The sequence below is a fragment of the Salmo salar genome, chromosome ssa11, assembly GCF_905237065.1.
Source record: "Salmo salar chromosome ssa11, Ssal_v3.1, whole genome shotgun sequence".
NCBI classification, from domain to species: Eukaryota; Metazoa; Chordata; class Actinopteri; order Salmoniformes; family Salmonidae; genus Salmo; species Salmo salar.
Genome location: NC_059452.1, coordinates 90,306,893 through 90,333,559, shown reverse-complemented (window position 1 = coordinate 90,333,559; position 26,667 = coordinate 90,306,893). Strand labels below are relative to the sequence as shown.

General features: G+C 43.1%; 3 protein-coding genes and 1 pseudogene across 6 annotated transcripts; 3 read left to right on the top strand and 1 right to left on the bottom strand.

The window, feature by feature from the left end:
• The first annotated feature begins 17 nt into the window (after positions 1-17).
• On the top strand, positions 18-7,869 carry frmd8 (FERM domain containing 8). Its single transcript, XM_014129083.2, has 11 exons — positions 18-277; positions 596-683; positions 825-992; positions 1,484-1,585; positions 1,876-1,934; positions 3,456-3,622; positions 3,735-3,950; positions 4,067-4,190; positions 4,391-4,540; positions 4,662-4,890; positions 6,197-7,869. The coding sequence occupies exons 2-11, from the start codon at positions 596-598 to the stop codon at positions 6,307-6,309; spliced, it is 1,416 nt and encodes a 471-aa protein (XP_013984558.2). The 5' UTR covers positions 18-277; the 3' UTR covers positions 6,310-7,869.
• Positions 7,870-7,908: 39 nt separating this feature from the next.
• vps51 (VPS51 subunit of GARP complex) lies at positions 7,909-17,412 on the top strand. Of its 4 annotated transcripts, none has more exons than XM_014128938.2 (12): positions 7,909-7,946; positions 8,055-8,265; positions 11,845-11,974; positions 12,102-12,248; positions 13,013-13,232; positions 14,125-15,046; positions 15,185-15,400; positions 15,552-15,635; positions 15,745-15,879; positions 16,047-16,168; positions 16,334-16,421; positions 16,523-17,412. In XM_014128938.2, exons 2-12 carry the CDS (start codon positions 8,068-8,070, stop codon positions 16,781-16,783), a joined length of 2,523 nt encoding a protein of 840 aa, XP_013984413.1. In that variant the 5' UTR covers positions 7,909-7,946; positions 8,055-8,067; the 3' UTR covers positions 16,784-17,412.
• A 497-nt stretch (positions 17,413-17,909) lies between these two features.
• Positions 17,910-23,230, top strand: LOC106563541 (delta(14)-sterol reductase TM7SF2-like; annotated as a pseudogene).
• On the bottom strand, positions 23,173-25,663 carry znhit2 (zinc finger, HIT-type containing 2). The gene is made up of 2 exons (XM_014129084.2): positions 25,431-25,663; positions 23,173-25,340 (listed from the first exon to the last, which is right to left on the bottom strand). The coding sequence occupies exon 2, from the start codon at positions 25,254-25,256 to the stop codon at positions 23,364-23,366; it is 1,893 nt and encodes a 630-aa protein (XP_013984559.1). The 5' UTR covers positions 25,257-25,340; positions 25,431-25,663; the 3' UTR covers positions 23,173-23,363.
• Between the last annotated feature and the right edge of the window lie 1,004 nt (positions 25,664-26,667).

Genomic DNA, 26,667 nt, shown 5'->3' with positions numbered 1-26,667 from the left:
AGGAGCTCGCTAGCTCGTGCTTGGCTCTGCCCACCTCCTTGCTTGTTCTGCCTACTATGACTAGTTTGTTACAATTGGAAACGACAGGCTGTGGTTTATCTTGGTTTACGTATAAAATATTTGTTTTTACTGGCTCGACACTTCCGGATTGGAGTCTGGACCGCGGTGGGCGCAATTCCCCAGAGTTGTCAGTTTGCTGGTAAACTGTTGAAGTTGTTGTTTTGACAAACTACTGAGTTGTTATACACTGTCAACACCACCTCGTCAGTAAAAGAAGGTAATTGAATCTTACTGGTTTAGCGTACCGCTAACTTCTTGCTACTAGTAAATAGCTAGCTAACATAGCTCGTGTACCAAATACCTACTGTTCGCGCAGGGTACTAGATGTGAAATCGCAGTCCCGCCTGTCAAAAACTGGCGGCTAACGTTAGCTGTAACAATTTTCTTTCGACTAAACAACGACGAGTAAATCAAAGCCTTGATATGGAATATAATTAGCAACGTAGCTTCTGAAATGTCTAACGTTAAGTGTGTCAGTGAATTTGCTGGATAACCTTCAAAATAAAACTCGATTTAATTTTTGTGTCCCACATAGATGGAAGGAGATGAGTGTGGGAGGTTTCCTCCAGAACCATCGGAGGGTAAATCACAGAGGGGAAGTGTGGCCTCCTCAGTCACCCGCGGTCAGTTCCCTTCTTTCTTTCAGTCTGGTGTTTACAATAGAATATTGTTTTGTCCCTCTGTGTTTCTTATTTGGAAGATCTAAGATTGTGTTTTGCATTAGTGTTATGTCAACTTCCCTCCCTGTGTGTTTTCTCCTACAGCTCAAGATGTGCTTGTGTACCTGGTGGGTGACAGTGCCGTACACCTGTGTGTGGAGGGGGTTGGCTGTGTGAGTGTCCAGGAGCTAGGCCACAGTGTCCGGGAGGCTCTCCACATTCCTGATTCGGCAATGGATGTCTTTTCCTTCTGGCTCTGCTCTCCTCTGCTTGGTAATGACAGCTCTTTATGTAACGCCCCCCTCTTCCTCCTCCCCTAGCCCTCAAACAGCTGTGCTGCACATGATGTGCTGTTATTTTAATATAAAAAATTGGGTCATTTGACATTTTTGTTGATTTGATCAGGGGGACGGCTGATTTGTATTACAAAGGAATAGTGTTGTGGCTGGTCTGGTTCCCTGTATCATGTATGTGTGGAGATTGTAGAGAGTCCCTGGGCCATAAGTGGAACACTGCCCATTTGTAGGCTTCTCTCTTGAACTACTGTCATGTTGGAAGACTGGCATTGTTTGTAAAATATGGAAGAGATCACTACAGCAAAATTAGTCTAGGCCAAGTCTATAGTTTGTGGATATAGTGTGAAAGATTAGCATGCTTTGTCATGCCAATCATTTGATCTTTGTTATACCATGAGAATGTTTATTTATCCTTTCATAAATAATGACATTTGGTTGTCTACATCCTGCCTTTTCCTCCTCTCTCAGAACTGCAGTTAAAGCCGAAGCATCAGCCTTACAAACTGTGCCGCCAATGGCAGGACCTTCTGTATCGCTTCACTGAGGCCTCGGAGGAGGACATAGCTCAAGGTGAAACTGCCTGTGTCTCTGTGTGTAGGGATGACCGTGTTTTTTTTTAATCTTTTTTTTTTGTATTTGTTTCTGTATTTTGTGCAGATTCATATTTTGTCTCCCATGTTATTTTCCCCCCAAATTGTTTCATTTTTTCATCCCCACTGCTGAATTCAATTTGCTTTGTCAACCTGACCTCCTGTTAACTCTGACCCAACATCACTAATCCTAAACGGTACATCTGCCATCAGATAAAATGTTCTGTTATACCTTCCACATGCTGTATTATTATTATTATTTTTCTCCAGATGAGCCGAGCCTGCAGTACAGAAGGAATGTGTTTTATCCCAAGTCTAAAGAGCTGCAGGTACTGCTTGTTCCATTTTCTCAAACTTTACATGAAGCTGTTGGAAAACATTTTCCTTAATAATATCAGGAAGGTTGTATTGTCAAATGGATAGATTATACTTTCCTGGTCGTAGATACATACCCCGAGTACTCTAGCACCAACCCTCAGACAAAAGTTTGTTTGTTACAAGAATGATGAAGGGGAAACTCCACGGTAATGGAAATTCCGCTGAGACTAAGATTCTTCACTTAAAATGTATGCTAAACAATCATGCAAACCATACAACTCTAGGCACAAGGACTACTTTTAACAATCTACACTGGACATTTTACCAAAACAATTTTGGAAGAACTGTGCAGATGCTGAGTTTGGTAACAGAATTTCGGTAAAATTTCCCTCCGTTATTTTGTTTCCATGTTTTCCAAAAACGGTTAAATATGGGGTGTCAGCTATGACATGAAACATTAACTTTGAAAAAGTCTATTTTGGTTATTGAACTACTGTAGTCTAAGTGAAGGTGATTTACACCCGGTAATGGAATTTCATCATGAGTCCCTGATCTGTACTATGCATAATTATGGTTATGAATTTCCTTCTCTTCATGGTGATGTCTCTAAATGGGTAGACAAAAGTATAAATATGCAATATCCTCCTTTGCATATTTGGGTATTATTCTACACATTGGCTATTATTTTAATGAGATCTGTCCCTTAACAAGACCAAATTTAGTTGGACTGGACCAAATCTGACCCAAAGTTTGGACATCAAGGTAAATTACAATAGAGTATGTTATAGTGTACTGAACTTTACTCTACTGTACATTACTATGCTACTTTTCTTTTCTTTACTGTACTAAACTATACTCTTATTTACTGTCTAAGCTTGTGAACACAACTGTGGTTTGATTACTAATGATTTCCCATTATAGCCAATTCAATTGTCGAAATTCCGTTAACGGAATTGAGTTTTAATCACTTAATAATTCATCAACAAAATTGATATCAGTAAAAACACTAACTAATTGATAGGTCTGCCTTTACTTGTTACTTCTGTGAACTTTCATTATCCTTCCTCCTCATGATGGAGAGAGATTAGAAAATATCTTAAAGATATGTGGGGTTTTGGTAATGGAATTTTAAGGCACAATGCAATGTTTCTCAAACTTACAGAAGGCAGAACAATTTCTCTAACTAAATATGTGTTTATTCGTTGGCATGGGTCTTCAACATTGTGTTTTACATTTATTTCTAATACCTTTTTAAGCCTTTCTGGTAGATGTTTTGTTTTTCTATTTGTTTGACCAGAAATCAAAGCCATTGCTTATTCTTAATTTTAGGGTGGAAAATGGTTTAAAAGTATGTATATGCCTTAATTTCTCAAATGTAACTTAGCTTTCATTTGACACCCAATTTGAGATGCTCTTATGAACTTCACATGTTGGTGCTCATGGGTCCTTTTACATGGAAATTACCCAAATTCCCTTCTTTCTGTTTAAATCCTCCTATATTCCACCTGTCATTGCGTGGTCTTTCCCTCTAGATTGAAGACGAGGGGGTGTTGAGACTCCTTTATGATGAGGCACGGGTTAACATCCTCGCGGGCCGCTTCCCCTGTGACCCTGAGACCTGGATGGGTTTGGGCGCACTGTCTTTTGCTCTGGAGCTGGGAATCGGTGTGGATGACCAGAAAGCCACTGCTGCTTTAAGGTAAACTTTGCCAGGGATTTGAACATCTGCCTCTTGCTGAAGTTGTGTTGTATAACTTTCAATACCTGGCTGCATACCCTGATTATTGCCTCTCTTCTCCCAACTCCCTCAGGGAGAAGAAGCTGATATCCTTCCTGCCTGCACATGTTTCAGGGGGAGGTGGGGGGCTGTTCTCTACCCTGAGGGGGAAAGGGGGCCGTCAGGCAGAGCTAGAGCACAACCTGTTGGAGGAATATCGCAAGATCAGCACCTCAGGCAGCACCCCCCTGGCGCCAACTCAGCGTCTACGCCAGTACCTCAGCACATGCCACTCTCTGCCTTACTACGGGTAAGGAACAAGCTGGACAAAATGGCCTCAACTGCATGGAACACATTCGGTTTCTATCTTCATGTGCCACTTGCATCACGTCTCGCTGATGTGAGTTAGATTTTTTTTCTGGGCAGGTGTGCTTTCTTCTCGGGGGAGATCGACAAGCCAGCCCAGGGGATTCTTCATAGAGCAGGACGGAAAGCTGTCAATGTGGGGATCAGTCTGGAGGGGGTGTATGTAATGGACGTCAAAGAGAAGGTGAGACCTGGAATAATGTGAAGTTAAAATCAATGATAACTCCTTTCCATAACAAGCAGAATATTACCTATTTTATTGTGTGTGATTTAAGTATTGGCATGAACCAGAGGGATCCTTTATCAATGCAAAAATACTTTTCACTGAATGACCCAACCCTCTCCCTTTCTGCCTGCCTCTGATGCATCCCTACTCCATGACAGCACGTGCTCCTGGGCCTGCGCTTCAGTGAGCTGTCTTGGGACCACAGCTACCCTGAAGGGGAGGGTGACTCACACATCCTGTGGATTGAATTCGATGGGGAGGAGGCTGGCACCCCTGTCAACAAGTTACTGAAGATCTACTCAAAACAAGTAATAAAACCTAAACCTAACTTCTCTATTTCCCATTGTGCTTTTCCTTAGTAGACGGTCATAGATTCCCTTGAAGTGACCAGAATACCTACTAGTCTTTGTTCCCTCCTTGTACCTCTAGGCAGAACTTATGAGCGGCCTTATCGAGTTCTGTGTGGAGCTACGTTCTGCAGCCGAAGGAGGGATGACCACGGAAACAGACGGCGATGTCGGCCCATCCCATCAGCCTGCTGGACAGGCGGGGGGCAGTGGCGGAGAAGGGAATGGTCGCCGTGGGAAACTGCGTAGGCAGAGCAGTGTGGTGTGCAGTCGGGTCCATACACTGAACACCATCAGCTATGTGGACAACGGTTAGTCTGGGGAGGGAGAATCATGCATGCCATTCATTTTGTCAGTGTTAACCATCCATATACACAACTAGTATGTGGACACCCCTTCAAATTAGTGGATTCGGCCATTTCAGCCACACCGTTGCTGACCGATGTATAAAATCGAGCACACAGCCATGCAATCTCCATAGACAAACATGGGCCGTAGAATGGCCTGTACTGAAGAGCTCAGTGACTTTCAATGTGGCACCAGCATAGGATACGACCTTTCCAACAAGTCAGTTCATCAAATTTCTGCCCTGCTAGAGCTGCCGCTGTCAACTGTGTAAGTGCTGTTATTGTAAAGCGGAAACGTCTAAGAGCAACAACGGCTCCTTCACAAAGTGGTAGGCCACACAAATTCACAGAACGGGACCGCCGAGTCCTGAAGCGTGTAGCGCGTTAAAAACCGTCTGTCATCAGTTGCAACAATCACTACCGAGTTCCAAACTGCCTCTGGAAGCGACGTCAACACTAACTGTTCGTCGGGAGCTTCATGAAATGCGTTTCCATGGCCGAGCAGCCGCACACAAGCCCAAGATCACCATGCGCAATGCCAAGCGTCGGCTGGAGTGGTATAAAGCTTGCCGCCATTGGACTCTGGAGCATTAGAAACGCGTTCTCTGGAGTGATGAATTGTGCTTCACCATCTGGCAGTCCGACGGACAAATCTGGGTTTGGCGGATGCCAGGAGAACGCTTACTGTAAAGTTTGGAGGCGTAATAATGGTCTGGGGCTGTTTTTTCATGTTTCAGGCTAGGCCCGTTAGCGTTAAGATTTCCCTTCAATGGAACTATGACAATTTTGTGGTAACAGTTTGGGGAAGTCCCTTTCCTGTTTCAGCATAATATATATATTTTTCTTCTTAAACGCCCACGTGCAGGGAGGTCAATACAGAAATGGTTTGTCAAGATCGATGTAGAAGGACTTAACTGCACAGAGCCCTCACCTCAACCCCATCAAACACCTTTGGGGTGAATTGGAACGCCGACTGCAAACGAGGCCTAATCGCCCAACAGTGCCCGACCTCACTAATGCCCTTGTGGCTGAATGGAAGCAAGTTCCTGCAACAATGTTCCAACATCTAGTGGAAAGCCTTCCAAGAAGAGTTGAGGCTGTTAGCGCAGCAAAGGGGGGGACCAACTCCATATTAATGCCAATGATTTTGGAATGAGATGTTTGATTAGCAGGTGTCCACATTCTTTTGGCCAGGTAGTGTAAGTTTCACTTGTTTGATCTCAGGTAAGGTTGTAAAACTAACTGTTAAATGTATTTGTTGACCTGGCAGGTAAAGAAATCAAACGTCTGAAGCCAAAGAGGGCTGCTTCCTTCTTCACCAGGCAGGCACAGCCACCAACATATTCCGCAGTACAAGTGCAAGAGAGTTTGGAGCAACGGTGATCCTCCATCTCCAGTATAGGCACTGCTCTATGCTAACTGGAGACCAAAACTGAACATGCACGTTAAGATTGAGAGAGGAAAAAGGTATGCAAGGAGTTGACGTTTATCTTGTTGTTTGCGACAACACAATGGACCAAGAGTGGGATTTAAGTGTGAATAAATATTTATGCATAATTGTTGTGTGTGTGTATATGAAGTTAGATGAGAATATTGGCATTCTTTAGGTGCTGCAAAGTGATGTTGAGTGTCGTTGCTTCACAGGTTAAGTTGAACCAGCTACCTATTGGTAGTTTAATATGAAATTGTGGAGTAATGGTAACATTCAGTTGTACCACTTTGTATCTTTACCCTTGTGATAAGGGACCTTTTTACTGTTCTCCCTCAGATGGAATTGATCTACTATGTACAGTATCACCCATTGAGACGTATGCAACACTCTTGGGAAACCAAACAGCACTGGGCATTGTATTGTCTAAAAGGAGGGTGATATTGAAGGCTCTGCAACTATATATTGCTCAAACCTCAGTCTTTGTACCAAAACAAACATGTCTCCTGCAGTAATCTATGCTGCTCTGTGCTAAACATACAGTCCATGAGAGACTGAATCTGTGTCCTCCTCCCAGAAATCACAAGGTCAACTATATTCCAGACTGCACCCTTTTCCAAGTGGCTTTAGATTTCACTTTTTGTTATTGTTATATTGTACAACATGCAAGGTCAGTTTGATTTAGGAGCTGTCCATTCAAGAAGAGGATGTTTCCTGCTGGCATCTCAGTGTGTCAGTATGAGAGGAGCGACTCTACTGTATATCTTTGATGCAATTTAGTGTTTATACAAACTGAAGAATGTGGTTTCCACTGTTATAACTGATATTGTCAATTATGCAAACCTACAAAAGAATCAGAACAACAAAATGGTCTAATTCATTGTTCTAAGTCAAGCTCTCTATTCTTTTAAAACAATTGTAGTGTACTCTCTTGCTTTTATGTGCACATGACTCTATCTTAGACGGCACTGTTGATATAGCTGGAATACTGTAGTGTTTTTACATTTGGTAATTATTGATATTATTGGAGTAATACCTTTTGACTCTCATACACCGATCTGTCTTTCTCACACAAATTAGGCATTGGGTCATTAGAAACCTTATTCATTTACAATGCAGTCTCTCTAAAAAGACCAAGTGCCTTTTGGTTCAGTATTAATTTGGCATTGAGAGACTAACCTGGTATTTGTGTTGGCTTGTTTGTCTGTTAAACATGATCACCAGAATGTTACTATATTCCTTTTATCTGCTCGTTTTGCTATAAATTTACATGACCTCGTGTGTACACATTGAGACAGTCAAATATATCAAACCCTTTAACTTCACTGTTTTCTTTGTAATTTCTATAATGTGCATTACCAAACTAAACAAGGGGCTGTAGGTTTAGTCAAACCCATAAAACCTTTTTATTCAGCTTTATACTGTTTTGACAAAACGGTGAAACTGAGATTTTTATATTGTTTGTATTTGAAACATTTTTTTGTTCATTTTTACAATAAAAACGTTTGTCCATATCAGAGCCGTAATGTCTTGATTTTGTGTTCTTGCTGCCACCTACTGGCTCGTGTTTTACAAGCATCTCGTCATGACAGTACGGTAATTCACTTGCAGGTTTGGTAGTGTCGGGGCACATAGCTGGTTGTCTGTTTAGATGTCTGTCAGTTGTATTTAGCTAGCTATTATTTGGTTTGTTTCGCAGATATTCGGTCGAAATGGACGGGGATATTAATGCTACGGCTCCGGGCACCACCCCACCTGACTCCGACCCAGCGCGGAAGCGCAGAGTGCACGGTATGTTGAAGCTCTACTATGGGCTGAACGAGGAAGGAAAGACCGTGGATCAAGCTGAGTCGATGGATCCTTGCGATATAAACGGGCCGCATTTCGATCCTGAGGTTTATCTCAATAAGGTAAAATCCCGTTTCTGTGTCTGGATGCAACATATATAGTTCGCTATTCACTGACGATAAGGCAATAAGTGAAAGGCAAAACGTGCTTTTACAGTGGCAAAGGATTGCTATTATTTTACCGTACGAGGGAGCCAACTGCTTGTCTGTCATTGGCGTCACCAAGTGGTGTATATAAACAAGACCCTGGATTGCTGACGCTATGTATTGGCCAATGACAGGCTTCGAAGGCACTGGTCGGCCATATTGGCACTCCCCAGAAGACGCAGTCCTCCATAGGAAAGAATATAATTCTACAGTATTTTAATTAAATATATTATAAAAATTACATGTATTTAAGTATTTTTTTGGTGTAGTTGGCACAGAAAGATTTGAACTTTCCAAAAATTATACTTTGTATATACACTACCGTTCAAAAGTTTGGGGTCACTTAGAAATGTCGTTGTTTTGAAAGAAAATCACATTTTTGTCCATTGAAATAACATAAAATTGATCAGCAATACAGTGTAGACATTGGTAATGTTGTAAATTACTATTGTAGCTGGAAATGGCTGATTTTTAATGGAATATCTACATAGGCGTACAGAGGCCCATTATCAGCAACCATCACTCCTGTGTTCCAGTGACATGTTGTGTTAACTAATCCAAGGTTATCATTTTAAAAGGCTAATTGATCATTAGAAAACCCTTTTGCAATTAAGTTAGCACAGCTGAAAACTGTTGTGCTGATTAAAGAAGCAAAACTGTCCTTCTTTAGACTAGTTGAGTATCTAAAGCATCAGCATTTGTGGGTTCAGAAACAAAGCCCTTTCTTCTGAAACTCGTCAGTCTATTCGTGTTCTGAGAAATTAAGGCTATTCCATGTGAGAAATTGCCGAGAAACTGAATATCTCTTACAACGCTGTGTACTACTCCCTTCACAGAACAGCGAACTGGCTCTAACCAGAATAGAAAGAGGAGTGGGAGGCCCCGCTGCACAATTGAGCAAGAGGACAAGTACATTAGAGTGTCTAGTTTGAGAAACAGACGCCTCACAAGTTCTCAACTGGCAGCTTCGTTAAATAGTACCCGTAAAACACCAGTCTCAACGTCAACAGTGAAGAGGCGACTCCGGGATGCTGGCCTTCTAGGCAGAGTTGCAAAGAAAAAGCCATATCTCAGATTGGCCAATAAAAAGAAAAGATTAAGATGGGCAAAAGAACACAGACACTGGACAGAGGAGCTCTGCCAGAAGGCCAGCATCCCGGAGTTGCCTCATCAATGTTGACGTTGAGACTGGTGTTTTGCGGGTACTATTTAATGAAGCTGCTAGTTGAGGACTTGTGAGGCATCCGTTTCTCAAACTAGACACTCTAATGTACTTGTCCTCTTGCCTAATTGTGCACCGGGGCCTCCCGCTCCGCTTTCTATTCTGGTTAGACACAGTTTGCGCTGTTCTGTGAAGGGAGTAGTACACAGCATTGTACGAGATCTTCAGTTTCTTGACAATTTCTCGCATGGAATAGCCTTCATTTCTCAGAACAAGAATAGACTGACGAGTTTCAGAAGAAAGGTCTTTGTTTCTGGCCATTTTGAGCCTGTAATCGAACCCACAAATGCTGATGCTCCAGATACTCAACTAGTCTAAAGAAGGACAGTTTTATTGTTTCTTTAGTCAGAACAACAGTTTTCAGCTGTGCTAACATAATTGCAAAAGGGTTTTCTAATGATCAATTAGCCCTTAAAAAATGATAAACTTGGAATAGCTAACACAACGTGCCATTGGAACACAGGAGTGATGGTTGCTGATAATGGGCCTCTGCACGCCTATGTAGATATTCCATTAAAAATCTGCCGTTTCCAGCTACAATAGTCATTTACAACAGTAGCAATGTCTACACTGTATATCTGATCAATTTTATGTTATTTTTATGGACAAAAAAAGAGCTTTTCTTTCAAAAATAAGGACATTTCTAAGTGACTCCAAACTTTTTAATGGTAGTGTATATCAAATCAAATCAAATTTATTTATATAGCCCTTCGTACATCAGCTGATATCTCAAACTGCTGTACAGAAACCCAGCCTAAAACCCCAAACAGCAAGCAATGCATGTGAAAGAAGCACGGTGGCTAGGAAAAACTCCCTAGGAAAAACTCCCTAGAAAGGCCAAAAACCTAGGAAGAAACCTAGAGAGGAACCAGGCTATGAGGGGTGGCCAGTCCTCTTCTGGCTGTGCAGGGTGGATATTATAACAGAACATGGTCAAGATGTTAAAATGTTCATAAATGACCAGCATGGTCAAATAATAATAATCATAGTAGTTGTCGAGGGTGCAACAAGCACGTCCGGTGAACAGGTCAGGGTTCCATAGCCGCAGGCAGAACAGTTGAAACTGGAGCAGCAGCAAGGCCAGGTGGACTGGGGACAGCAAGGAGTCATCATACCAGGTAGTCCTGAGGCATGGTCCTAGGGCTCAGGTCCTCCGAGAGAAAGACAGAAAGAGAGAATTAGAGAGAGCATATTTAAATTCACACAGGACACCGGATAAGACAAGAGAAATACTCCAGATGTAACAGACTGACCCTAGCCCCCCGGCACATAAACTACTGCAGCATAAATACTGGAGGCTGAGACAGGAGGGATCAGAAGACACTGTGGCCCCATCCGATGATACCCCCGGACAGGGCCAAACAGGCAGGATATAACCCCACCCACTTTGCCAAAGCACAGCCCCCACACCACTAGAGGGATGTCTCCAACCACCAACTTACCGTCCTAAGACAAGGCCGAGTATAGCCCACAACGATCTCCGCCATGGCACAACCCAAGGGGGGCGCCAACCCAGACAGGAAGACCACGTCAGTGACTCAACCCACTCAAGTGACGCACCCCTCCCATGGACGGCATGGAAGAACACCAGTAAGCCAGTGACTCAGCCCCTGTAATAGGGTTAGAGGCAGAGAATCCCAGTGGAAAGAGGGGAACCGGCAAGGCAGAGACAGCAAGGGCGGTTCGTTGCTCCAGCCTTTCCGTTCACCTTCACACTCCTGGGCCAGACTACACTTAATCATAGGACCTACTGAAGAGATGAGTCTTCAGTAAAGACTTAAAGGTTGAGACTGAGTCTGCGTCTCTCACATTGGTAGGCAGACCATTCCATAAAAATGGAGCTCTATAGGAGAAAGCCCTACCTCCAGCCGTTAGCTTAGAAATTCTAGGGACAATTAGGAGGCCTGCGTCTTGTGACCGTAGCGTACGTGTAGGTATGTACGGCAGGACCAAATTGGAAAGATAGGTAGGAGCAAGCCCATGTAATGCTTTGTAGGTTAGCAATATATGCATATTTAATTTGTATAGTATCATTTAAAAGTATACATTAAGGTGTCTGTAATAGAATAAATGTGGCAAAAGCAAATGTAGATATTAATAAATACATTTATATAGCTTCCAAAATATGTTTTACAATGGTGAGGGAGTGCCAAGATAGAGGCTACAAAACACCTGTCATCTAGTGTATATAGAAATGATTGGTGTCATCCAGGGAGTACAGTAGCTGTCTGTTGTCTTCAAAACTGACCTTTGAGTCCTATTGGTGTCTGCAGCTCAGGAGAGAATGTTCCCTTGGAGAGCTGATGGACCAGGAGAGCTACATGGTCAAGCAGATCCGCTCCTTGGACAGTGACATGCAGACATTGGTGTATGAGAACTACAACAAATTCATCTCTGCCACAGGTAAGAGAATAGGTGATATTGTATGCAATGCGATGTTGTTGAATTGGATCATGTTGATCTCACTCTGTTCTGAGCACATACTGTACCATGTGATGAATTAATGAATGTCCTCATCTTCTCCTACTAGACACAATCAGAAAAATGAAGAATGATTTTAAGAAGATGGAGGATGAAATGGACTGTCTCTCTACCAACATGGCTTCTATCACAGATTTCAGTGCACGCATCAGTGGGACTCTTCAGGACCAGCATGCACAGATCACCAAACTGTCAGGTTGGTAATGAAACCCGAGGTGACGCCTCCATCGCCTGAAATGAAAACTAGATAAACAAATCGTATTTCTTGGTCATATATCTATTATTGTAAGACTATTTGTGTGGACTGTGAACCACTTCATAATACGCTACTACTAATTATGTATATAAACCCTAGATTGCTGATGCTATGTATTGGCCATTGAGGCTTTGAAGCCATCGGTTGGCCATATTGGCACTCCCCAGTAGGAGCAGTCCTCCATAGGAATGAATGGAATTCTACAGTATTTCAATTAAATGTTTTAAGGACAAAAGTACATGTATTTAAGACATTTTTATTGAAGTGGGGATGGTAACAATAGTACAAAAAATTTAAAATACTTTTAGGAAAATGTTTATATATACATTTTACATTTTTATTTTTATGTTTAGCTCACATAATATCATTAAAGTATGCATTTAGCTGTCTGTAATAGAGTAAACGTGTCAATAACGAATGTAGACATTAATAAATGCATTTTTATAGCTTTACAATGGAGGACGAGAATCAAGATGGCTGGGCAGTGTCTTCAATACAGCGCCCCCTGTCAGTCATCCAGGGTTTATACACATTATTGGCTACTACGGTGTTAAGACAGGCAGACCAATTCTGATATTTTTTTCACGAATTGGTCATCTGACCATCAGATCAGCTCTGAAAAAAATGTGATTGGTGAAAAGACCAATTAGCAGAAAAAATATCTGAATTGGGCAGCCTGTCTAAACGCAGCCCCCCTCACCCAGGAGTCCACACTCTCCTGAGGAAGCTGCAGTTCCTGTTTGAGCTGCCTGCCAGGCTGAATAAGTGTCTGGAGCTGCAGGCCTATGCCCAGGCAGTGAGCTCCCATCGCCGTGCCCGCTGCGTGCTGCTGCAGTACAGCCACATGCCCTCCTTCAGGGGCATCCAGGATGACTGTCATGCCATCATGGACAAGTTGGCACAGGAGCTTAGGCAGAAATTCAGGTAGGAGTCTCAGGAAACGTTCAGTTGGTATTCACTTTGGTATGGTTGCAAAACAATGGTGTTTTGATTTTATTTTCTGGCTCATATTATATAGCAGTAGCTAGGTTTCCATTCACATAGAGGAAATATGCGCATCTTCTCACCAGTGGTGTGTTTCCACCAAATTGACATTTTGTGGATTAAAAATCAGTGCTTGATGACGTAGTGCACACAAAATGTTCGTTTTCATGTACCAAATATAAAGTTAAATGTGTTTCCATCGTATTTTCAACTCTACCGATAGTTTTGTAAAAAAAACGATTTCGTTAAATAGCAAATGTGCCTTCTCTGGTCTTGGCACATGTGCTCTAGTCAACAGCTCACAGACACAGTGTGGTTGATGAGATTATTATGGATACGAGCGAGAGTATTTTTATTTTTCAAACGGCAGTCAAGCATCGATCATCATGTCAATAAGACCGTCGATATTTATTGGAAAGGAGCATCAAGCTCGTCACCGTGCACTTTCAGCACCCTATGAATTTCATAAAACATATTTAATCTGTAGCCTAATAAACTACATGATTTCCCGAGTCGTAGTGGGAGGACCACACACCCTATCATCGCATGACTCCAAGTTTACTTCGATATGATGGTTATTATATTAATATTTGTGCATAAAGGCGTTTCCACCGCCATTTCTCACATAATTAATTTTAATTAACAAAAAGATCCCACCATGTCGCCATTTTTAAAATGTAATCAAAACTTCCTGTTTCCATCACAGTTGTCATGATTTTGTTTTGTACGTTATGACTTCACTCGCATAAAAATTGTGAATGGAAACGTGGTTAATACTACACTATAACTGCATGAATGCCTCATCTTTGTTTGGTGTTGCATGTGTTTGCAGAGATGGAGGTTCGAGTGCGAAGGACCTTTCAGAGTGTGTGGAGCTTCTGCTGCAGCTGGATGAGCCGGCAGAGGAACTCTGTGACAAGTTCCTGAGTCACGCCCAGTCACGATTGGAAGCAGACCTCCTAGGACTGGAGGCGGAGCTGAGACCACCATTGTCCTCTGGACCCACAGCAGTGACAGATCCCTACACTGGCCCTGCCCGCAGATTGTCAGTTGAACCCACTGCTGGATCTCCCACTGGCCCCACCTCTCTAAACAATCCCTTCCTCTCTCCCAGCTCAAGGACTGATATTTTGGAATTCATAGACAGAGGTTGCAATGAATTCGTCAGCAGCCTTTGCTTGGTCATTGCCTCGTACCAAGAGTTGTTTGTCAACCGTCCACAAGAGGGTGAGCTGGCCTCCAAAAACATCCCCCAGATGGCTATTGGCAAGCTGCATGCTTTTGTGGATGCCCTGGCCACCCACTACTTCTCCCTGGTTGAGAGGAGGATACAGGAGGAGAAAAGTGTTGGAGACAACTCTCTCCTGGTCCGGGCTCTGGACCGTTTCCACCGCAGGCTCCAGGCCGTGGCCAAACTGCTGCCTGGGTCTGCTGTGCCCAGCCAGGGGACTGAGATCGTAGTGCGAGCAGCCAGGGAGAGGATCAAGCAGTACCTGGCAGCTCTGCAGAGCTTCTACCTGAACAGCCTGACAGACGTGAGGCAGGCCCTAGCAGCCCCTCGGCTGGGTGGAAGCTCAGCCGGAGGTGGGTCTCATCTAGGGGGGCCAGCCACTGGGAAAGATGCTCCGGCCAGCTTGCCAGAGCTCCTCTCCACTCTGTCTGCCACCATTCTCAATCAGATCAAGTCAGTCCTGGCATCCGTGCACCTCTTTACTGCAAAGGACATCACCTTCTCCAACAAGCCTTACTTCAAGGTGAGCTAGATGAATATTCATGCTATTGGTGGTTAGTTAGTTGGCCCCATGTATTTTTTTAATGCCATTTATGTAACTAACTGTATGTTAACATTGACATCCCGGTTGGATCTTTTTCTCCTCTCTCTCTTTCTTCAGGGGGAGTTTTGTAGCCACGGTGTGCGTGAGAGCCTGGTGGTTAACTTCATTAAGTTTGTGTGCCAGTCCTCGCGTCAGTTCTGTGAGAGTGCAGGAGACCGGGGCGGCTCTACACCCCCTGCCCTCCTACTGCTGCTGTCACACCTCTGCCTGGACTATGAAACCTCCACCATCACCTACATCCTCACCCTCACAGACGAACAGTTCCTCGTGCAGGTAAATGTGCCAGTGAACCTCTGAAGACTTCTTGAAGGCAATTGATGGGAATGTAAGAAAAAAAATTGCAAATCCTCTTCAGTCATGAGAAATGTGTATCACATGCTACTACACATGCTGTTATATCCTCTCGTTTCTCTTGTGTTCACAGCATCACTCTCCTGTAACTGCAGTCACAGCTTTATGTGGAGAGGCCAGAGAGGCAGCACAGAAGCTACTGAACCATTATGTCAAGGTACACATTTTCCCACCTTCTTACCAACAAATTACTATTGCTGCAAATGGCCACTTCAGGCCTCGTCCTTCTATTTCTCTGCTGACCCCTTCTCTGTTGCTGTGGACAGGTTCAGGGCCTGATCATATCCCAGATGCTGAGAAAGAGTGTGGAGACACGAGACTGGGTCAACACCATCGAACCACGGAATGTCCGTGCTGTGATGAAGAGAGTGGTGGAGGATACCACCTCTATTGATGTGCAGGTAACGCCCGTTATCTATTTAAAACCCTTTGGTAAACATGCTTTACAATGTGGGAAAACTGTAATTACTGTATAATTGTGAGTGGACAAAAGCAACATCAGTGCGAGGAATCTTAACAGCTTTACTACCTCCCTGATCTGTCCCTCTCTCCCTGTGTTTCCCTACAGGTGGGTCTTCTCTATGAGGAGGGGGTGAGGAAAGCCCACAGCAGTGACTCCAGCAAAAGGACGTTTTCCGTCTATAGCAGTTCGAGGCAGCAAACCCGCTACGCCCCTAGCTACACACCTAGGTACCAGAACTACAGTTGCCTAACACACAATATGTTTATAATAACATAATATACACTGCATCACAATGTGTGGAGGTTTGGCAGAGGCAGGGTCAGTCAAATGTTAGGATGATTGCTATCTTCCCCAATGGATAAAGATTTAAGAACGGTTTTGTCTCTCTTCAGTGCTCCTATGGATACCAATCTCCTGAGTAACATACACAAGCTCTTCTCTGAGCGGGTTGAAATATTCAGTCCTGTGGAGTTTAACAAGGTGGGTAGTGAGTGGTTTGGACGCAGAGCTCTGGTTCCCTGCCCCCCCTCCGTTAGCCTTTTTATTGCCTCAACTCTTTCTGTCTTGATCTCTGCTCTCAGGTCTCTGTGTTGACGGGAATCATAAAGATCAGTCTGAAGACGTTTCTGGAGTGTGTCCGCCTGCGTACCTTTGGTCGTTATGGCCTGCAACAGATCCAGGTGGACTGCCACTACCTGCAGATGTACCTCTGGCGCTTCGTCTCCGATGAGAACCTGGTCCACTTCCTGCTCGATGAGATAGTGGGCAGCACTGCCCACCGCTGCCTGGACCCCGCTCCCATGGAGCAGAGCGTCATCGAGGTCATCTGTGAGAGAGGTTAAAGGCTAGAGGTCACATTGGTTGAGGAACTGGTGAAATGTGATGGTGAAATTGAATGGTGTGTAACGGAGTTTAAAACCAACAAAAAAAACATTGAAGTCAACTGAACTGGAAGACTTAAAAAATAGGTATTTTGCTGGATACACTGGATTCCCATGATGTAAATGTGGGATCAGTATTAGGATTAAGGTTACTAACTATTGCTGCATGTAGACAGCCAGACCAATTCTGATCTTTAATTGGTATTTTTACCAATCGGATCAGCTCTGAAAAAGATCTGATGTGAAATAACCTAATGTGGCGCCTGAGTGGAGTTCCCACATCTGTTTTTTCAGGGGAAATGGAAGCTTTGGTTAAAAATATTGTATCCCTGAAAAACGGGAAACATCCACTTTGTACCAACCCCCTGGAGAGAGGATGTGAAAATATCTGATGTGATTGGTCAAAAGACCAATTAGTGTAAAAAAATATCAGAATTGGGCTGCCTGTCTAAATTATGATGTTTGTGTGGGGTGCATCTATAATCATTTGTTTGCTAATTACTAAAATTGTAATGTGGTAATATGGTGTAATAAAAAAAAAGTTACATTCATAAACAGATGAGGTACTGAGTTGCCTCGCCTACCTTCAAGGTTATGTGATCTCAATTATTTTATTTCTCTTGTTCTCCGTTTTGCACACTTAATTCTGCGGACAAAATTATAATGATTGTGTTACAATTATTCATCTCTGTAAAGTATTCTATATAAAGTGTCTGTATTCCAAGTGGGGCGGCAAGTAACCTAATGGTTAGAGCGTTGGACTATTAACCCGAAAGGTTGCAAGATCGAATCCCCGAGCTTTCGTTCTGTCCCTAAACAAGGCTGTTAACCCACTGTTCCTAGACCCGTCATTGAAAATAAGAATTTGTTATTAACTGACTTACATAGTAAAATAAATACAAAATATTTGTGTTTCAATTTATTTTTCAATCATGATTGATTGATCGTAGTTTGAATCAATGACTGGAATCATTGGAAATAATTGGAAATGTGTAACATCAGTACTTCCTCAAATTTCATAAGCATGAGTCCCGTCTCTAGCAACCAATAAGCGCGCAGTCGAGTAAAAAGGTGTACAGTAGAAATTTGACCATCACTTTTCTCGTCCATTTGATAAAGGTGGTCACCGCGCTAGCGTAAATTTGATTGGTTTAACACTCCCCTCTCCACGCTCTTCTGGTGGCCATGGCTTAATCTCATTGGTTTAGAGGTGGGACATGTTCAAAGGGGCTATTTTGGGGCGGTTCGGGGAACTCGTTCTTATGGTCGCACTGTGCTTATTGTTTGGAGGATGCATACATGAGGAATACAGGTGAGTGATGCTAGAAATTATGCTACGATGAAAAACCCTTTAATATTGTTGGTTTACGTCCAACGCAAAACTGTTTACTGTTCCTGGTATCTATTAAAGCGCATGTAATTGTTTTTCTGTGGTGATATAACCTATATATGTTGTATAACCTGTCTATGACTTTGGTAATTCAATCGAATCGTATCCTTATTACGCTAGAGAAACTATTTTGGCTCTGAGTTGTTTTTATTTCTCAACCTCTACAATACCAGTCTATACTAGTCCGAATACATTCAGAGGCTCCGAAATGGAGCTGCCTATACAGACTGCTTTTTAGCATGCTCTCTACCAGTGTCCTCCTTTTAAAATGCTCACAGGCAACAGATCATGAAGCTAAACAAACAAAAATCCTCACAAGCAGAAATGGAATTTGGAGGGACTTTGGGTGAGTCCAGTAGTGTGTGTTTTATTAAAAATAATACACATTTTGTATGTACATTTTAAAAAGGGATATTGCGCAATCCCATCTCGAGCCCACTCTGTCAGTCTTCTCAACTCACCTCACTTCTTCTCCCCTGAAGGTGCCGCCTGCATCCCTGTCTTCCTGCCCCTGATGGTGCTTTACCTGCTGTGTGTATGTCGCTCCCCTGCGGCCAGCGTGCTCCAGTGGCCCCCTATCCTGCCCACCACAGCCCAGCTATGGGACCCTTTGGCCCCTGTTCTCATACTGGGCTGGATGACCCTCCAGATCTTCCTTTACCTGCTGCCTATGGGGAAGGTGAGACCAGCTATTAATTAGGAATACCTTTGAGTTCTTGTCGATTGACTGTGTTGTCATGTGAGATTTGGCTGATATATTTGTCTCTGTCTTGCCTGCAGCTGTCTGAGGGTATGGTGCTGAAAGATGGATCGAGACTCAAGTACCCCATAAACGGTATTGTAGGGTTGGCGGGTGCAATAGAGCTCGCCAGCTTGTAGTCCTAAATTAGTTACTCTGATTCGTTCAGCCATTCCTATGGGGAAAATGTATGGAGAAAGAATTGGGTTTTTGGATAAACACTTAAAATAAGGTCTGAGGTTAACACAGGCTTATGAGATCTCAGACATTTTGGTCTATGATATAATATCAGTCAGTAAACATGACCTTTATGAATATTGAAGACTTTATGTTTTATGTTTTTTTTATTACATTTACATTTTAGTCATTTAGCAGACGCTCTTATCCAGAGCGACTTACAGTAGTGAATGCATACATTTCAATTCATTTCATACATTTTTTTCCCCGTACTGGCCCCCCGTGGGAATCGAACCCACAACCCTGGCGTTGCAAACACGATGCTTCAAAATGGCAAACATGCATAAAGATGGCGGAATTAAGTTATGACATCAGTGTGTTAGCACTATCCACAGATTTTTTTTAAAACTACGGAGCGCGATATGGTTCAATGTGCCAACAAATCATCACAATCTACTTTTTTTCCCAAATTGCTGCTGTCTTGGAGCTAGAATTGGGATGTATACCCTGCTAATCACCGTACAAGAAAAGAGTAACGGATAGCAAAGTACAATACGGCGAACTGAGTAAAAGAAGGAATTTGTGGTAAGTGCACAAAGTCTTGTATAACTGACCTTGTGGGGACACAATTCAATCTCATTCAAAATACAATTTTCCCTAAACCTTACCATAACCCTAACCCTTACCCTATCCCTAACCTTACCCCTAATATTAACCTGAAAACCTTAAACCTAACCCTAGCTCCTAACCCTAAAACTAACCCTAGCTCCTAACCCTAAAACTAACCCTAATTCTAACACTGATGCTAACCTTAACGCTAAACCCCCTCAAAATAGCATTTGACCTTGTGGGGACTAACAAAATGTCCCCAGTTGGTTAAATGTTTTTTTGTTCACTATTCTTGTGGGGACTTCTGGTCCCCACAAGTATAGTTAAACACGTCCATGGGGGCCGCCATCTTTATGCATCTCCGCTATTCACAAAAAGTGACGTTAGCTGATGAAGATAATCTCATATGTATAAGATCTCCTAAACCTGTGTTTACCACAGACCTTATTTTTGGCATTTATAGAAAAACCCTTCAAAAACTAAATTCCTAAATTGCCCAACGAACCATGGCGGAGTTAGTGCCCACAAAAAGACTCCATTACTATTGCTCTCTATAGTAATGCTTTTTAAGCAGTGGGTTCCAATGTCAATCGTCAGTTACCCCTGTGTGTGTATAGTTTCAATTTCTGGCAGGTTTGATTGATCTGGGTGGAAGGAGTTAACTGGTTATGTTTTCCTTTTATCTACTGCCAGGTGTCCTTGACCTTGAGCTATGCATGCCATTGGTCCAAAGACTAATTTATATTTTTGTAAGCTACTCAGTCCAAACTCTACCTCTTTTTTTGATTCCCTCTCCCAACTAATTCTTGTTTTTGTATCTCTTTCTCTCTCTGATCCCCACCCTTTCTAGCTCTGTTTCTATTGTTCTATCTTCCTCAGGTTTTCATGCCCTGTGCATCACAGCTGTGCTGTTGACATTGCCATCTCTTTGAGCTGTTGTTTCCCCTGGCAGTGTGTGCTATTGGGGTGTCATTCCTCCTCTCCCTCTACCTCTACATATGCTCCTTCTGGGCCCCTCACCATGCCCTCGCCCAGGGGGGAAACACAGGTAAGGGTGGAGGATTAGGGAAATAATAAATGGAAAATATATAGTTAACAAAATTATACATGAACATGTATCAGAGGTTTTTCTGTATAGGCTCAAGCCTGCTATATCTCACACAGGAAACCCTCTGTATGACTTCTTTATGGGACGAGAGCTGAACCCACGGATTGGAAGCTTTGATCTGAAATACTTTTGTGAGCTGAGACCAGGTCTGATTGGCTGGGTGAGTGGAAAAGGATGACTAGATTTTATCAAGTTAAATGTAATTGTGTTGATATATTTTTTTTAATCTGATCCAAAGAGGTGGAGCTATGGGACTCTGCCTCCCTGGCCATGATACTGGTCAACAGCTTCCAGCTGCTCTACGTGGCGGATGCTCTGTGGCATGAGGTGAGAGGAGGACGGTCCACAGGAACAGTCCACAGAAAATAACAGTGGTATAACAGTGGTAGCAGTGTGATCTCCGATGATGATGCCAATTTAATTTGTGGTGGTACACTACGAATGTATCATTGAGCCCTGAATTAATTTATTACATTTATGCAGTGCTGTATAATGTTTCATTTGAAAGTAGAATATGTGATATTGCAGGAGGCTGTACTGACCACCATGGACATAGTGCATGATGGCTTTGGGTTTATGTTAGCCTTTGGGGACCTGGCCTGGGTTCCTTTCACATACGGCATGCAGGCTGCCTTCCTGGTGGTGCACCCACAGTCCCTCAGTCCTCTAGGAGCCACAGCTATAGTCACATTGAATGGTAAATCAAGTTTCAAGGTGTGGGGTGGGGCAGTGTGAATGCTTCTTATTTTAATCATTTGTATGTACCCTTATTCATGGATTGTAATTTTTTCTCTTTCTGTTTCCGGTTTTCTCTTCCTTTTTCCCTGGCATTAGGTGTTGGGTATTTTATCTTCAGAAAATCCAACTCCCAGAAGAACCAATTCAGACGGGACCCTATGCATCCCAGTGTTGCAAGTCGGTATTCAAATTGTTGATTAAGTTCTGGTATCTCCTGGCATGGCAACATCCACACATTTTTTGTTAATACATTTTTCTTAAATCAGTTTAACAGTTTTGAGAGGATAGATAGAATTTGGTCTTCTCTCTGGCGACAACTTTATTACTGTCTGTTTCAAATTGTATTTTCCATAATGGATCGAAGTGCAGATATGAATACAGTGGATGGTAGGAAGCACCAGAGTAGAATCTGGGCCCATTAGAAAGAGCAGATGGAGTGTGAATAATTTGTAATCTGAGCTCTCTCAAATGACTGCCAAAACTGAAAAAAGACTATCTTCCCCCGTGCCTTACTGTAGACCTGTAGGCCTTTTGGTGTCAGGCTGGTGGGGCCTCGTCCGCCATCCTAACTACTTAGGAGACCTTCTCATGGCCCTGGCATGGTCCCTGCCGTGTGGTAAGTACCTAGAAAATACATAAGATCCTCTCTGCAGCCACCCTGCACATGTGTCCGTAACCAGTGGCTGTTCCAGAATAGAATGTCAGTGATACACTATCTCTCCTGCTACCGACAGTATTCTGATTCCCATGTACTATATGTCTTTCCCCAGGATTCAACCATTTCCTACCTTACTTCTATGTTGTGTACTTCACTGTCCTGCTGATACACCGAGAGGCCCGTGATGAGAGGCACTGCAGGGCCAAGTATGGCCTGGCCTGGGACGCCTACTGCAGATGTGTGCCCTACAGGATATTCCCCTATGTCTACTGAGCTGAGCTGGACCGGTCAGGGCAGAACTGGGGCCCAGGGACATGCAATAGGATAGCCAGCTTTGTTGTATTAAGTGAACGTTCTGAACCTCAGACTGGACAAAACAAATACTAGTGAAATGCTGTCTTTTTTCTGTCATAAAGAATATGTACTTTAAACGTGAACACTGTGGAGAAAATGACACTCCTAACTGGATGAATAGACCAGACAAGCTGACACACCAGCCCAGCATCTTTAAGTTGTTCACAGTAGTGATGTCTGTCCAGTGAGTCTCTAACACAATTCATCTTGACCATCACCTTTTGTACTGATCTAGCCATACTTCCTCAAGATTGGACACTATGGGCCGGTTTCCCAGACAGATTAAATCTAGTCCTGGACTAAAAAACATGGTCAATAGAGAATCTCCATTGAAAGTGCTTTTTAGTTGAGAAGTAGGCTTAATCTCTGTCCGGGCAACCAGCCCTAAACTCAATTTCAAATGAATAGATTAGTCACATTTCAGTAACTGATGTATAAATAGCACTAATCTGAAGTATATTCAAATTATCATGACAATTTATGCATGTATTGAAATTAAGGTAATGTTGGACAATTTCTTTTAGAATGACAGTGTAGGCCTATTTCTTTAATATTGATAACTGAAATGTAAGCCTTATTAGTTTACATGACCTTTATTGCATAACTAAATTGTAATTAAAAAACAAAACATTAAACATGTCTCTATGGTAATTGCAGTCAAAATACATTTTGACAAAATGGTATACAAACAAATACCAGGCTTGCCCTGAAAACAAGATAATAAAGAGACTCATATTAACTTAGCTGTCATAAAATACCATAATGTTATCAATCTATTTCTTGAATCAACACACCCTTCGCTTTTCCCCTTCCCTTCTTCCAGCTTTCTTCAACTCTTCTCTTCTCCTTCTGCAAAGCACTCCTCTCATCCTCCCTCTTCCTGTGCTCTCTCCATAACCCAGCGGCCAGTCTTCTCACCTCCTGGGCATTGTCAGACACCCAAGCTTGAAAGAACTCACATTTCTTCCCCGCGAGGAAATACTTCTTTCTCATGTCGCCTTCATCTCCCTCTTTGGACAGAGCTGCCCTGGCTTGGGATAGCACCATACAGAGTTGGCTCAAAGCTGCCAAGGAGTATCCAATGACATCCTGCTTACTTCTCCCAGTCAGAATATGAGCCACAGCCTCCACAGCCCTGGCTGGGGAACTGGGGTCCTCTCGGTCAAAGTAGCCCCCGGCCAAAATGGCTGCCTCCCCTCCCTCAAGGGTCTCCTGAAGGGAGCTGAACACCCTGCCTGAGCTCAGGGCCTCAGACACAGTGAGAACCATTTGACAAAACTCTTGAATTAGGTCTGACTCAATGTCACCATTGAACAGGCGTAGGGCGAATGTGTAGCCAAACAGTGCATCGACCAAGCCATGGCGAACAAGAGGGGATGGATGGGATGACAAGGAGCTCAGAGGTGGGATTTTGACATTGATTGGAGGCACACCAGGAGTTGATTTTGGTCCCTTAGCCTTGCTCGCCTCTTTTCTGTATTTTCCCTTACCCTTTCTCTGTCCCTGCTCCTTCCCTGATTTACCCACACTCTCAAGTCTTTTCCCAGAATCCTTGACTTCATTATCCGCAATGATCACAATTTGACTTTCTGCCTCTCTTTTTTCACAACTGGATAAACCTGCCCCTTCTTCCTTCCTCAGACTCCCCCCCTGTCCTTCTTTATTTGTCTTCACTGTTTCTCTTGTCCTGCTCTCTCCCTGTCCTGCTGCATCATCTCCTTCTGGCTCGCCCATCTCCTCCTTCAGTACCTCCATCAGAGCTTTTTCCCCCTCCTCGTGCTGCTCCCACCAGGGTCTCCACAGGGGGACCAGAGCTCCTACAGCGCCACCCTTCACCAGACTCCTAAACTTCTCCTTCTCCTGGCTGCTCAACAGGTCCCACAATGCCTCCTCAGAGAGAGCATCGATATCCAGCCCCGAGAGCCTGTCAGCCAAGTCTAGCTCCTCGGCGTCTTCAACCCCCTCATCGACGTCTCCAAAATTTGCAGAAACCACTTGCCCTGCTTCTTCATCCTTGTCTCCTAACTCTTTGAGTTTGGTTAAAATCTCCTCAATCTCCTCCACATTCCCTTCCCCAGATGATTGAATCTCTGCTAACTTGGAGAGAAGCTCTAAAACCTGTGCGCTTTCCTTTGTCCCCTCAATACCTCCCATCTCCTCCTCAACAGTCTTTAAAACACCCTCCATCCCTCCCTCTGCCCCATCTGCCATATGTCTCAGCCTTAGCAGAATATCCTGCATCTTCTTCCTCCCCTCACACTCTGTTTCTCCCATATCTTTCAGCTCCTGTAACACCGACTCTTTATAAAATTCCTCTGAGCACACAGAATGATTTGTACTCCGGTAGCATTCCAGGCCACAGTAAGGTACATTGCATCGTGGACAGGTGTAGTAAGAGGGTTTGCATAAGCACAGCCCACACACTTTGCTTTGTGTTGTGGCATCTGTATGGTCTGCATCTCCATCCTCTTTCCCAGTAGCTGGTGTCAGAAATTCACTGTTATTGGTGGTTCCTCTGGCAGGAAGCTCAATTCCATCTCTAGTGACAGTCTCAGGCTCTGTGTCAGTCCATTCACTGCAGTGGTGTTCATTCCTTGGTCCAATGTCAGTCAACAACTTCCGCACAGATGGAGGGATTCTCTGTCTAAGTATTGGATTCATGATTTTGGGTGGGCAAATTAGTTTCTACTTCTCATTGCATGCTGATGTAATTATGTTGAGTAAAACGATGAACGTCCAATTTGCCTGAAAGGAAAGACAGATTTTACAACTCGAGTCCACTCACAGAATTGAATGTAAGATATATTATAACTTGTTGCACTGCTATGGCCGTACCTTTAGAAGACTTCTCGGTACGTCGTCAGACACATGTAAATCCCAATACTTCAATATGTAGTACAGTAATTACAATTTGTTCGGCGTTTAATCAGCCTAAAACTATCAAAGAGCAAAACATGTGAGACTATTTCGGACTAAACGTTGGTAAAACTCCTGCCATAAATGGTTTCTGAGCTTGTCGCTATTGGATGACGTCTACCCGTCGTAAAACGCACGCAAAAATAAATAACTGCCAGACACGGAAGATAGTTTCCCTTAGTTACCACAGCCAGAAAGTCAAAATGTCGTAAAAAGGTATGAAAACAAAAAACATATTTTTGGTCTTAATTGAATGTTATGGTTAGACATAAGGTTAGCAATGTGGTTAACGCTAGGGTTAGGCTTCAAATCACATTTTAAGAAGATAAATTGTAAAAATAGGCGGGGTGTATGACTTTGTGACTGTAGTAACTAGTGACGGCCATGGAAACTAGATAATGAAATGAGCTGCATTTAAAAGTCACAGAAAACATCAGCATCTTTCGGAATATTTCCCTCAAGTTTAAATTCCTATTGAAAAAATCCATCAAGAGCGATGAAAAATATGTGTAAAATACCAACTCCTAAATGAACTTACCAGTATTGACTACACCACTAAACAATGAACACCACTGGCGGTCGGTGCCGTTTTTTTTAATGAGCATGGCCTTATCTCTATTACAGCATATCGGATGACTGTCATTCATATTCCATTAACCCAGTACAATGTAACAGTGATAGTTTTAGGCTACTGCATGAGGTTGCTAAAACCTAGCCTATGAATGAAAATTTACAACGTAGGTGCACACAGGTCAAGAGAAACATTTCAGGAGACAGACGAACACATAGGTAAACAGTGACACATTCAATACCACCTTGCACACTCTTGTCTGCATCTAGCTGATCTAGGGTGTAATCATTAGTCCAACAGTTGCAAACAAGTTTCTAATGGACAAATTCAGGTATGTTTATCCCCGTTTCGTTCCATTTATTTTTTCTACAGAATTGGCCGTATGAATACACCCCTTATCACGTAAACCCAGCTCACTATCATAGCAGCCACGTTGTATTCCTTCTCCCATCTATGTGCTCTCCTCCTCTCACCTTTTCCCTTCACTTGTGGACTTCAATGCAGAACACATCAGCTGTATGTGACCAGGCAAAAAAAACTTTCCAAGCCAAACCATATCTTAATCGCTACACACAGCCTACACCG